The sequence below is a fragment of the Vicugna pacos genome, chromosome 3 (genome assembly GCF_048564905.1).
Source record: "Vicugna pacos chromosome 3, VicPac4, whole genome shotgun sequence".
Taxonomy (NCBI): domain Eukaryota; kingdom Metazoa; phylum Chordata; class Mammalia; order Artiodactyla; family Camelidae; genus Vicugna; species Vicugna pacos.
In genome coordinates, this window is record NC_132989.1 from 98961898 (window position 1) to 98976726 (window position 14829).

Genomic DNA, 14829 nt, shown 5'->3' on the forward strand with positions numbered 1-14829 from the left:
ATACCTTTGCAGCATGCAGATATTCTGCAACAGGAATCTAGCTGATGATAAAATTTCAGTCAAACTCACGATGACAGTATAACCAAGCTGTTTCCCTGACTCAGCTCCAGTAATCTGTAAGGGTTGTAATGAGTGAAACCTCCTCATTCTACTTTCTGGAGCCAATAAAATGGTCAGATGGTATTTGGAAATAGTACCTTTACATAACCATTTTTCTCTTTTGTGAATGTGGCCACAACTAAATAACAAGCTTTTGAAATGCCTGGCTCTTGCCAGTTATTGGAGATGAGACAAAACCAGCAGCAGCAGCAGTAACAACCAAATCTAAGGCAGCGGTGGGTTTTGAGGACAAAGGGCTGCATTTGGTCAGAGAATGGATGGCACTGTAGGCAGCTGAGTTAAAAAAATAGTTAATTTGAACCTGGCCAAAGGACTAGAGCTCAGAACGTTTGCTTTCAGAATGAGAAAAAGGAAACTTCCTTTCTTTACAGCTTAATCGCTCTATTCCTATTTTTAATACATCCTACTTTATAAAATAGCTGGACCACATTTTTCAAGCTAAAGTAAAAATTAAAGGATTTATGATAATCCTATGCAGAGGGTTGTGGGCGTTTCGTTTTCAAGTGGAGGATTTCTCTTTTTTTTTTTGTTGTTGCACTGCTAACATTTCTCAGCTTCATGCTATAGTCTTCTTCCCAAAACTACTCAAGTGAAAAAAAAGTCTTATCAGATTAGCAACAATTCTTAACTGTACTAGGGGAATAGTTCACATCCTCCCCATCTATTTATGAGAAGTAACTTCTTCAGGCTTTTAAAATCAGAATGTCAAAGAGCCCAGTGGAATCCTACCTTGCCCACATACTGATAATCGGATCCCGTGTATTCCTCCAGGAGAAAGAATTGATTCCACATCCAGCTCCTTTTTGAACGGTTCAGCTCATTTTTGCTGTTTCCGGAGAGCTCCAGGGCCCTTTTCTTTGCTGGGAAACCACTAGTCCTCTTAGACAATGGAGTTGAGAAAGTTGGGTAGGGCTGACCAACCCAAAAGAGTAGCAAGAAGTACCGGCAAGTTCTCATTGTGATGACACAGTCCAGTCCAGTCTCTGGGTAGTGGGTACCCCTCTCCTTGAAGTGCCTTTTTTCACTGCACTGTATCCAGCCTCATTCCTCCTTCCTTCCTTAATGTTCTTGGCTCGGCTCTCAGAGGATATCTGAAAAGAATAATAACATATCAAGCATTTTTAGAGATGCTTAAAATTCAGTGTTAGAGCAAATTAGCTCTGGAAAAAAGAGGACAGAAATTTGAATAGCGAAACAACAGAAAAATAAGTTGGCTATCAATTTTGAAATGAGGATAACGGTCTTTCAGAGATGCTAAATGGAAGGCGTGTGCCGAGTAGGAAGCTGCTGTTTTCTTCTCTCCTTTTCTATCACTTAAAAATCCTATTTTAAGTAATAGCATTGCTGTAGGTCAACATGCCGGAGTGGATTATTTCACTACTCTTTTACCTCTGAGTATGTGGGCTGAGATCTGGTTAGAAGAAATGAGTTTGCATTTCTGATTCTATTTGCATATTTATCCTCATGAACAAGTCTGAGGCAAAGGATACCACAGACAATTTCAATTCCATTGAAAGTGGGTAAGGTTGAAATTTCGCTACAGTGTCTGGAGCACCTGTGATGTGGAGGCTTGACCCTGTTCTGCAGACTCTTGGCTTCGGAGATGTGTTGTGATGGAACAGCCTGGGTCAAATAAGGTTGGAAAAGACCTCATGCCTTCTCTTCAGAATGCTTATTAGTGTATTGAAGTTTCTGAAGTGAAATTTTTTAACGATGATAATGAGCCTACATTTAATCTGGTATTTCCCAAACTTGACCAGGAAACTTTTTTCCCTCATATGATCTAATATCACTATAGGATGAGGTAATGAACAAACTATAGAATTTGTATTTAATGGAATATCAGAATAAAATGAATAATTTTTTCAAATTTCTTAGGAAATCCTGATGGGATAAAATGTATCTCTAAATTTTACTTGTAACTTAAGCAACAAAGCATGTATATTAAAATTAGTCCAACAGTTTCTATGTAATTTTCACAGGTACATCAAACATACTGCAATATCAAAGTGAGGGCGATTGACGACAAGGTCTTCAGAAAAGTCAGCTATTATACTTGTGGGCAATAATTTTCTGTGACAAATATTAATTCTCAAGAGCACAGCCTAGCATTTAAAAAAATCTTTAGGCCAGAGTGCTTGGCAAAGATGTCACAGTTTGGTTTACTATTTTATGTAATTAAAGTAATATGTGCCTATATCTCCCTCCTAAACTTTTCCATATTTCTTTTAAAAAAATCCAACAAAGTAATCCCTAATATTAATATTACTACTTGATACAGAAAAAATTTTCCTGAATAATACCAACAAAAAATGTAGTGCTTTGTCATGCAGAACACAGTAGTAATTAAACTGGCATAGTTACTCGATAAATACAGATAAAGAAACATGTTTGAGGTAACCTGATCAGTATTTTTTTTTCCTCTATGTCAGAAAAGATATGTTCCCATGTCTCCTGTTATTCTACCAGGTAAGTGTATACGTGATCAGTTTTTTTTTTTTAACCTCAGCAATGAATAATTATAGCTCCCCAACACATGGTTGAGTGGAAGCTTTTTGTTGGAATATAAGTGAAGTATTTCATAGCGTTCAGCATTTTTAAACCTTTATTCCATTATTATGCATCTTCTTGACGGCAGGCTGGGGAAGTTGAAAATTCTGCAAGTGAGTGAATTAGTACTATGACAATTAGTCATGCTGGAAAAATGCCATGTAACAGTATATTTGTCATTATGTGGCCTTGGTACAGGTGTGGAGTGACTGATGACCAATTAGGTAACGGCAATTCTTCTCTCTTAGCTCAGGGATGGTGTATCAAGGGGACTGAGAGAGCATATGGAGAAAAGCCCTCTGAAGACGTCTATTCATTTCTAGTCGTGAAGATTACATTGAGGTTGACTCAGTGGAAATTACATTTTTCTTAATTTCCCACATTCTCCATTATTTGCATAGACAAATCCTGCAGTGAAGAATTACACGTCTGCTGCTGCACTCAGTGTGTGCCCTGCGGTGCTGGCAGGAAAGAGGGATGCAGAGAATGGAGGTGTCAGCTGTTTAAAAGGCAGACTCCTAAAGGCCATTTTAAAGAAAAATCGGTCCCTGCGGGTGTTGCGTGCAAACTCTACAAGCTGTTGGCACTTGAATATTAAATATTAGTTCTTTTTAATATCACAGATACCAAAATGTCATGTATTTCACTTTTTTTTTTTTTGGCTGAGGTGGTAATAAGCTTTTAAACTGGTGCAAATTTAAGCAATATTTCCAAGTATGGTAGAACATTCAGTTTTGCTATAACCCAGCTCCTTTTGTATCACCTTGGCAGGGTAAGTCCTTGTTAAAACTCAATATGCAAAATTACTAAAATGACCATGATCTATTCATATTTGGTGTTAGTTTTTTAGAGGGATCAATTTCTCTGTGAAATTCTATGGTAAAAAAAAAACTCCAACAAACTGGAAACTGTTGAATATATAACTTAGTAATTCTCATATAATAGTTCCTAGTAGTCAAGATTGCACAGTGGTTAAGATTATCAGTGTTGGAGCCAGACTGCCTGGGTTTAAATTGCTGTGGATTTGGGAAAATGCTTAATCTCACTACACCTTAGTTTCTTCTTCTGTAAATTTGGGTAATTACAGTAACTACCTCATAGGGTGTTGTAAGGATTAAATAAGTCATTACATGCACTTAACACAGTGCCTGGCACTTAGTAAGGTATTAATAAGTATTATCTGGTATTATTATTATTACTACTATTGTTACTGACTATTATTAGCATGGCAAGTGTAGAACCCATCTGTAGCATTCTGTAAAAGTCTGCAAAAGATAGTTCCCTCTTAGGCCAAAAATTTTTTTTATTTTTCAAGAAGCATTTCCAATGAAGTCAAATTATTTTAAAAATAAAGAATAGAAGCACTTTAAAAATCAGAATTAGTCCATTTGCTAACTGTTTTCCTTTGTGTGGACTTCAATTCAGGACTTCACAGTAATAATGTAGAAACAAAGAAGGCAGAAGCTTTCTGCCCTCTGCCTGCCTCAGGAAGAGGAATATGGGCAAAAAAGGAGAGCCTCACTGGAGGGCAGAGGGCAGACTCATTCATAGAATCTATGCGTTTTTTTTCCTCTTTCCATTTTATTATGTTAAGGTTTTGAAAATCATCTTTATTTCATTTAGGTGAAAAAAAATCAGAATAAGCTCCAATGTAATAATTCTGCCCAAATGGTACTGGACAAACACATCTTTTTATAACTTTAACATGTTGATATGATTCTAATATTATCTCAACCAAGAATTTGATATAGTTGAAAAGAATGATATACCTATTTTAGATTCGAATCTAAAAATATGAAATGGAAAAAGCCCCCATATTCCAAGCACGATGTTCGATGCAAAAACCAGGATTCTTAAGGTGCTAAATGGCCATAAGTTTAAGGAAGGTCCCTGACACCATACACAAAAATAAACTAAAAATAGATCAAAGACTTAAACATAAGACAAGACACAATAAACCTCCTAGAAGAAAATATAGGCAAAACATTATCTGACATACATCTGAAAAATGCTCTCCTAGGGCATTCTACCCGAGCAATAGAAATAAAAGCAAGAATAAACAAATGGGACATAATGAAACATACAAGCTTCTGCACAGCAAAGGAAATCATAAGTAAAACAAAATGACAACCTACGGAATGGGAGAAAATTTTTGCAAATGAAACCGACAAAGGCTTGATCTCCAGAATATATAAGCAGCTCATATGACTTAATAAGAAAAAAACAAACAACCCAATCCAAAAATGGGCAGAAGACCTAAACAAGCAATTCTCCAAGGAAGACATACCAATGATCAATAGGCACATGAAAAAATGCTCAATATCACTAATTATTAGAGAAATGCAAATCAAAACTACAATGAGATATGACCTCACACCAGTCAGAATGGCCATCATTCAAAAGTCCACAAATGACAAATGCTGGAGAGGCTGTGAACAAAAGGAAACCCTCCTACACTGCTGGTGGGAATGCAGTTTGGTCCAGCCACTATGGAAAACAGTATGGAGATTCCTCAAAAGACTAGGAATAGACTTAACCATATGACTCAGGAATCCCACTCCTGGGCATATATCCAGAAGGAACCCTACTTCAGAATGACACCTGCATCCCAATGTTCATAGCAGCACTATTTACTATAGCCAAGACATGGAAACAGCCTAAATGTCCATCAACAGATGACTGGATAAAGAAGTGGTATATTTATACAATGGAATACTACTCAGCCATGAAAACCAACAACATAACGCCATTTGCAGCAACATGGATGTTCCTGGAGAATGTCATTCTAAGTGAAGTAAGCCAGAAAGAGAAGGAAAAATGCCATATGAGATCACTCATATGTGGAATCTAAAACAAAACAAAACATAAATACAAAACAGAAACAGACTCATAGACATAGAATACAAATTTGTGGTTGCCAGGGGGATGGTGGGTGGGAAGGGACAGACTGAGATTTCAAAGTGTAGAATAGATAAACAAGATTGTACTGTGTAGCACAGGGAAATACATACAGGATCTTGTGGTGGCTCACAGTGAAAGAGAATGTGACAATGAACGTATGTATGTTCATGTATAACTGAAAAATTGTGCTCTATACTGGAATTTGACACAACATTGTAAAATGACTATAACTCAATAAAAAAAGTTTAAAAAAATAAAATAAATAAGGAAGGGAAGGAAAGGGCCTGGTGGAGCACACCACCTTCCAGCAATGTGGGAAAGCTGCTGACTTCTGAGCAGTCAAAGTGCAGGAGAACCACACGGCAAGCAGTAATCAGATATGCAGGCTATTTTGTAGGCATCAGGAAGTTAACTAAAATGACAAAAAAGCAAGGGCATACATAGACACTGAATTTTAAAACAGCAGATCTGAATATTCGATTAGGAAAGATCAGAAGATTAGACAGTGGGAGGGGAAAGAATACAACACAGATGTTGTACCTTTTTGCCTCCATCTCCTCATGGCATTAACAGCAAATCAGATAAAAATATCAAAAACTCTAAAAATAAAACTCAAACTGCCTTATTACAGCCTAGCAATGAACTTAGAAGATTACTTAATAGGCCATTTCTCTACTTTTATTATTTGCTGGAATCTGTTTTTTTTGGGGGGGGGGATTTCTATTTCTTATAGGTAATTGTATGCTCTGAAATTTGATATGCAAAAGTGGTTGCTCCAGAAAAATAGTTTGAATCTTTGCAGAAGCCTTTTTTTAGTGATGTGTAGAAGGTAATTAAATAAGATGTTTATGGAGAGTGAGGCAAAGCCCACATAGCATTGATAATTGCATACTTTGAAAATTTATTTGCCTGGCAGCCAATATGCATATATACTTCATTCTTCACAAGAGTGCATAGTCAAGTCCAGCTTTTATTTAATGCATGCCAGTTAGAAGGAGCCTGGGCCTCATTAATTCAGGTTCTACCAATTTAGAATATGTGATAATTAATGCAGAAGCTGGGCTGAAGTTTTCCTTTGATTAGCAAAATCTTTTCCTCTAGATTATTGGAAATTAATAATGTAAAAATACTTCATAGGATATATAGAATGAGAAGACAAACTACAATGTCTTCAAGTTCCCTGGAGTACTTTGGAATCACCTTTTATTTGCAAATAATGAATATGCTAATTAGAAAACTTCTCTATTGATTGAATTACTTCTCCAGTGACTTATGCTTGATAGCAGCCTGAGTGACTCAACTATATTATCTGGTTTTGAGATACTGATTTTATTATACTATTTACAGACAAATGAATAAGTAAATATTAGACAGATTTAAAAGCAATATAATCACTTTAAAGTTTTAGAATTCATACTGAGCATACAATTGTCTTGGTGTTCTTGATTAATTCTAATCAGTGCAATGTTACCTTCATGCTACCTAGGCTTACAAATTAAACCAAGTACACTCATTCTTTGGTATGCAGAGACTTAACTTTGGCATTGAAAGCACAGTAAGCATTCAATAAAGCAACATTATGAATATACTTGAACCATTTACCATTGTAAGAGAATGTTTTAAAATCTGTTATGAAATTGTTTCTTCAAATAAATGGTGTTGCACACAAATACTGTAGCGTAGCACTTTGCATGATACTGTTCACAGAAAACATTTCTGAAAATACTGTCTACCCATGTCGCCCTAACCCACTGGTATAACCCATCAACAATGCTTTTCACATACACATCATAAATCCTTTACTCATTTTTGGTACTTCTCACATTCTGTCATCACGGAGGTAGAAAACAGCTGGTTATTTACAATTATTTAACATTTCTCCTGACTCTATTGGATTCCTACTCTGAGCCTGAAATCTCTGCAGTCCCACACTGTCTTTGGGTACAGTGGGGGTGAGGATGGTATTTACTCCATTAAAACCTAGCAAAATCAAAGAAACAGAACTGTGATATCAGGATGGATTAAATTGTGAAGCCAAAGGGTCACACATCTTCCTACAAGGAAATGTTTAAAATACATATATACATTCTTTATTCTGCAAGAAGAGTTTTACAGCCAATTAAGTCTGTCCATGATCAATTTTCTGATCACCCAAGAAACTTTGTTTTGAACAGGTTGCCACCCGCTGTGAATAAAAGTAAGTCTATAGGGTATGGCTGACCTTCTAGAAATGGTGACATAAGGATAGAACCAATTTAAAATTTTTGGTAGAGATTTCATATGAAGTCTTCATTTCTAAACCTCCATTTCATTTTTCTGTAAATGTCAAAGTCACTGTTGAGTAAAATTGGTTCTGTTTCGTGTGTGTAATGAACTCCACTGAAATGTGTCAAACAGCCTTGGCATCTTTCATCACGTAGCATTCCTCTTGTGCCAATGGATCATTATGGCAACAGCCATCAAATGATGCCTGAATTTTTTGTAAATGTTTATATTTGTGGATAATATGCCAATCTGTTTGCAAACGGATGTGTTTCCAGATGAAGCTATTTCAACAGTATTACCCTTGTTCTAAAATCATATTCCACACATTGCATTAATGAAGATAAAATCAAATGTGTTACAGCGCATAAAATGGTGTTTTATATGTAGCTGAGGCTCAAGGAATATTTGTTGATTTGAAATACTCACTTGGGACAAAAAACCCAAAAACTTGAATAAAAAAACCAAAAAACAAAAAACGCAGCTCTTTTTCCACATGGGGGTGGGGCAGACAGAGGCCAAACTATTTTATCATAAGAGAAAGAATCAGAATATGGTTAAGAACAGACTCTGGCATGCCACACTCTGGGTTAGACGCTCAGCCCCACCCAACCCTGGCTGGGCAAGTGGAGGACCAATGTGTGTCTCCATTTTTTAAATCTATAAAATGGAATATTAATAATACCTACCTCAGACTTCATGAATGAGTCCATGTGAGGGCTTAGCTATTAAGATGGCCACAACCACCTAAAGTGTCAAAGAATATCTTAGCAGAGGACACACTTCGCCTCTTGCACATTTCTTGTTTTGTCTTTCACAATTGAGAAACTGAAGTCAGTTGCTAATCTTTAAAGATCAGTACATGCCCATATCCGGCTTCACGTGAAACCTCAGATACTCTGGTGACCTCTTCATTTCTGGAGTGGCGGGGGCTGGCTCCTGAAGCTGGCACTTCCCTACGACCCTCACTGGTGCCTGTCCACTGTGTGTTTCACTGCCATTCAACTGCCTTTTCCCATCTCAGGTTCTCCATGGTTTTCTTAAACCTCCTTGCTTCCTTCCTTTGTGGGTCCTGCCTGGCCCCTAAGTGCCTTTGGGCTTGTGGAGTCTGTCTTTTCCCAAAAGATTTACTCATGTGAACAAAGGAGAAGGGAAAGCATTGTATGCCTTTAATCAGCTCTTCATGGTATGAATTTTAAACATTTCTGTAGCAAAGTATATGTTTAGGCTGCAGAAATATATGAAAGACTTGGTTTCCTCTCTGCTTGTACATTAGGCTCTCTGGTAGCTTCGTTAGTTTTTTTGAATGCACAGCCGTCTAGGACCACGAAACTTGAATAAGACTGCAAGGTGTCAAAACCCACTTGCACATTAGTGCAATAGCTCAATGAAAGGGCAGCTTGAGTGTATTGGCTGGGAGCTACAAAGGTACCTTATCGGGTGGGAGGAGTTCAAAGCAGATTCAACTTTATTAAATTGCAAAAGGAGTCACATAGTTGGGTATACCATTAAGTCACTGTGAAACCTGGCACATCACAGATGATTTTTAAAGCACTCACGTCAAGTGCTATGAGGAGTGGTGACGCTGTATTTATTCTTGCTGACATAATGTCTAAGCCTTTATCAATTATATGAAGTCTAGATCATAACAATGGTTAAACTTGCTGTCTTCTAAACCTAAACTTACTCTGAGCTAGGCCCTGTGCTTAAGCACATCACAAATTTGTTTTCATTTAATTCTCATGACAATCTGTGAGGTGGATACTATTCTTATAACTTCTGTAGATGAGAAGCTGAAGCTTAGAGAGATGGGGTAACTTGTCCAAGGTCATGCAATGAGTACTTGATGAAGCCACCTAGCCCTGCCATCAGACTCTGGAAGTCCTCACTCTGAACTCACTCTGAGTCACAGGCCAGGCTGCTGCCCATGATAAGTGCGACTGTGACTTTAGAACTGAGTCTTCGACTCCCCTAAAAATATAACCATAACACAGATTGCTGAGAGGTAAAAACAGTTGTCAAAAATGTATAAGCTTAAGAAGAACAGAAACAAAGTTTGCTTTGTGTCCTGCAAGGGGGTAAACATGCGATCTGAAACAACAATTCTTTGAGATGGAGACCATCTCTCTTAGCCTCCATTCTGGAGACAAGAAACACAGGCTTGGAGGCACTGGATGCTCTGCCCAAGGGTGCACAGCTAGCAGTTGGCAGAACTTGGATCAAACCCAGCTAATGGAGATTAACCATGGCATTCACTATCTCATTTGTATTTTGCTCATGGGAACAGCATCTAGGTTTTATTTATTCTCATTTCAGACAAAATTTGAACAAATTTATCATCAGGTTTCTAAATCCCCAGCAAATTAAAGGGATGGTATAAGGAATGCTGGAGGCTGGAGTAGCAATATTAGTAGGAGGTGGTGGCTGAAAGGCACAGAATGTGGCTTCTAAAGGCAGACAGAAGAATTAAAGAAAGAACGGACAGAGTCAGGGGCTGGCCCTGGGGGACAGGCGACAACACTCGTGTTCCCATGCCGAGAACAGTGTCTACAGCTAGTGACACCAGATAAACATTTGTGAAATAAGTGACTGCATGGATGAACGCATGAGCGACGGATTGTAAGAATGACTAAACGCGTGAACTGATGTGACTAATGACTGTTAAGAATGGGCACAGGAATACTTCACGGCACTTGAGGAGACCCAGCACATGAATATTCATTATGACGACTTTGAATCATTAAGAAAAGTTCCAAGTTCTGCTGAATGTTTGGTTTGGGAAGGCATGGCTTTGTAGAATAAATACAAGCAAAATGACGGTCAAAAGTTACGACAGTGGTGTTTAGAACGGCTGGGGGTTAGCCCTCACTGTCTCTCTTTCTTCCTTCCCATGTTATTCATCTCAGGCAGGCACTTCCACCTCTCGGAGCTTTTGTTTCTCCCGTGTGAAATGAGGGCTGGTGTGCTAATACCCAGGGATAAAACAGCACCACGGCTAGAAGCACACTCTGAGCCAGTTCCCCCACATGTATCCCAGCGTCAATCGTGTTAGTCTTGAGAAGTTGGCAAGCGACTTGATGGGATGTGCTTCAATTTCCTCCTTTCCGAATTGGGGCTCGTAAAGTTTTAGGGTCTGAGTGGAGGCACCTGATAAACAGCACTTCTCTCCTGAACTACAAAGAAATTAAGAAAACAAGGACACCAACAACAAAGGAGCATATTCAGGCAGGGCTCCCCGCGAGGCAGGGTTAAATTCTATTTTGCTTTTCTCTTGCAAAAGCAGAAGCCGCTGCTACCTCTGGATAGCAGGCTCCAATTCTATGGTTCAGAGCCAGAAGGAATGACTTTCTGCTCCCACGCCTGGCCCATTCAAGTACAGTACCCAGAGAACACTTTTTGAAGAAAATGATCAGGCAGAATCTGTTTTAATCCCCAGGAATTAAAAAAAGATCATTAGAGACATCAGTGATCCTGAGAGCCAGTAAATCACTTATTAATTACCAACAATTCTTGTACTTAAAGCTTTGCTTTTTGGAGTTGTTTATAGCATCACTAAAAGGAAAAAAGTATGAATAATTTAAAGGCTGGGAGTTTAAAACTTCCCTTAAAATATCTTTTGCTACAGGTCAATCAATGCATTAGAGGCAAAATGAATTCCTTTCCATCTCTCTTCACCTTTCCCATAACCCCTATTCCCTCAGCACACACAGAGAAACACGGCAGAAAGGGATGATGTGCTTTGGACATTTTACCTGTTAACACTGAAAAGCTACAGTGGCTCTTCTCACCCAAAAGAATAGCACTATTCACGGAGGTGTAACCCTTCACACTAATTTATAATGGGAAAAAATAATTGAAGCCCCATTTGATATTTGGATAGCTTCATTCATTCAGTGTGTTTTATGCAACACTTTATTTGCAGAGGATCCATAACCTAAATTAAATCCTTCTCATAATATCCTGGTGTAATAACTTAGAAGAAATTTAATTAAATAAATATCGTATAACAACTTCAAGAGGTACTGCAACGCTTAAAGGTTTATTCCCTGAGACTTAACTAAAGTAGAAGGGGGCCTGTGAAACTGGGGACATATTAACCAACTCAGGCTAATGTTAACTGACCATCAAATTAGACTTGAACTAGAAAGGAAGACAATGTGCTTGAATGGGTTGCTGGATGTTTTATCAATTTTGATTGCCTTCATTTAAAAACTTTAATTAGAACCTCTGTTTACTTGAGTCAAATTGTGCATAAAATATCATGCAAAACATTTTAAAAGGGAATTTTAATTATACCACTAAAGAAATGCCCTTGTTCAATGTTTACTAAACACTTGCCAGAACAAGTTAATTAATACATGTTTAAATTAGTGAAAGAAGAAGAAGAGAAACAAAGAAAAAAATCACATTCATCTTCTGTCAAGTTTTACTGCAGTTGTCAAAGAAGTTCAGTTTCTAATTTAACGACTGCACTATCACAGTGTACATGTGTAATTACACACAATGGTGCACCAGAACACAACAAGGCCAGCACAAAGCTAATTTCCACTGGTGGTTATTGTTAAAAATAATTGTGCATTGTTACTTGATGTTCTGCAGTCACCAAATCAAGCATTTTTTCAGTCATCCATCTATTAATTTTTCCACGGTAGAAAGTCAGAATATTCACATGTTACTTTTTTAATAATACTTTTATAATAGGTCAGTAATATGGCCTTTTACTTGTTTAAAGCTACAGATAATTACTACAGAAATAGCTTAATATGTAGAAAAAGAAAAATTTTGATGTTACTGAGTTTTTAGTTTCAGTTTGAATATGCCACCAACTTCTCGGCTTTATCTTTTCAAAATCCTCATTTTCCCCATCTATTAATGTAAACAATGACTGCTTGTGTCAGTAAAGATAGATATTGGGAACCAGTTGATAATCTACTAGAAAAACAGAATGAAATCAATCTTTCTGGGGTATGCCCTGTTATCTCAGTAGCTTTATGAAAACTCAGAAGGAAAAGTATCCAAAACAATTTTGAAATCTTTTGAAGAATGAAAATGCACATATCCCATTAATGGTCACTACCATTAATAAGAAATTTATTCTTTTAATCAGTATACCCCACATCAGTCCTATTATAGTTTGCCCCTGTATTGTTGAAGCTGATCATCAAATTTCTCAAATCCTCTAAGAAGCCACAACCAGTGCAAGTCTGAGACATGACACTGACTTAGGAGCAGGCCTCCCTTAAGTGTTCTATCTGAAATTCTACTGATGGGCCTGGTCAATCAACTGATTTGTTATGAAAATTAAATTTGATACAATATGTAAAACACTTATGCACTGCCATGTAAGCAGGCAATAAATATTAGCCAGCATGGCTTTTGATATCGTTGCTTACCAAGTGCTGATCTAACGCAGTGCAACAATAGTACATTTAACAATCTGCTGTCTTGGGGCCACTTAATATTAGTAAAAACCATGAAGTCAAAATATCATGAAATGCAGCTGATTTGAAAAACAAAACAAAACAAAATACCTTTTCCTTCTACGTATTATTTTCCTTTACACTCAGAAAAATGCATGTTTGGTACTTAAGCATGCTACTGACTTGCTCTGTGATTTCAGCTGGCAGGGGAAACAGAATTTCCTAATGTATTTTTCCTAATAAAATAAAAAACCTGAAGTGCCAGCATATTTGCACACCTACCAATTATGAAACAAGTTTCCTTGGATATTAAAACTAAGCCAAGATATAATTTAGTCCTATAAAACACTGTCAAACTCGGCTATAGTTCCTTTTGGAGCATCAGGAATTGTTATTTAATTAGCAATTGATTAGTGGACTTTAATGTAACTGTTGTTTTTTTTTTCCCACAACACAGTCGAAAGTTTTTGGAAAATGAGCATTTTTCTCCATATGAAGAAAAGAAGTACATATATATATTTGTTTTTTTAAAAGCATCTGAGAGTCAAGTGTTTCTGACATCCTGAACTTGAGATGTTGCAGCTCTGTCACTGGTGCAGAATTTCTTTCAGATGACTGTAAATAAAAATCAGGTATCCATGGTTATAAATACTCCACTTCACATTTTCCTCAGCAACAGCAAAAAATTTCAATTAATTGAATCTCAGCCAACTACAAACAATGCCAGAAGTGCAATTCTTGGTGCTCCAGGTCATGGGCAACTACTAATTAAGATGCGAAGGATCAGCATTAGAGGCCCCCAATACAGATTTTTGTCCCAGAGTTTTTTTTTTTTTTGATAGATATGGACTGAAATATCTATGAAATGCAGCTTCAGCTATATGGGAAAAGAGGAAATTGGGTACGATCTTTATTTTGCTTGCTCTGGAATTTCTGATAAAGTTCTGAATTGTCACTTTTGATAATGAAAATGATTATTTTCACTTCAGGATTTTTATTTATAGAAAAAAAAGCCACCTCTTTGCATTTCGTGTTACTTCTATTTTAAGGGAACACCAATTCAGTGATTTCTCAGTGGAGAGATGGAGGGGAAGACAAAAATCTTTTAAAATGGTTAAAGCCACCAAATGTGAAATTTGTGAACTATGATATACCTTATTTAGAAGTTTCCCCCAAATCACTGGCCAAAGAGGCTAATAGAAATGTGTGTCCACAATCTTTCATAATATCTAGATTTGCTGGCAGTAAAATTTTATGTGTGTTTGTGTGTATATGTTTTGCTTTCTGAGATGTAGGTAATTTCTTCATGTTGCTTTATGGTAGCTGAGTTCAAACAAGAAGAATTCTGAGAAAAAGATCAGTACAACTTGTTAGCTTCCCAATTTATCATCCACCTATACAAGATTTAATGGTTGTGTTAACCCAGAGTCTCAAGAATAATTATAGTCTAAAACAAGTCCTTAAAGTAAAGAGATGAAAAGAACTATATAAAGGGAGGGCTGTCATGAAACAGAAATTGCACAAGCCAGGGAACTTTCATCGTGTTGAGGAAGTACTTTACTATGGGATTCTTTTT

The 14829-nt window shown here is 37.1% G+C and overlaps 1 protein-coding gene across 4 annotated transcripts in view; it reads right to left on the minus strand.

The window, feature by feature from the left end:
* The window catches only part of CDH6 (cadherin 6), a 116073-nt gene that overhangs the window by 48071 nt on the left and 53173 nt on the right, over nt 1–14829 (minus strand). For all 4 annotated transcript variants that reach the window (XM_006199636.4, XM_072958823.1, XM_072958824.1 and 1 more), the window contains one exon: nt 850–1211. In XM_006199636.4, the coding sequence (XP_006199698.1) occupies nt 850–1077 (228 nt within the window). In that variant the 5' untranslated portion in view covers nt 1078–1211. The remainder of the gene's footprint in view (nt 1–849; nt 1212–14829) is intronic.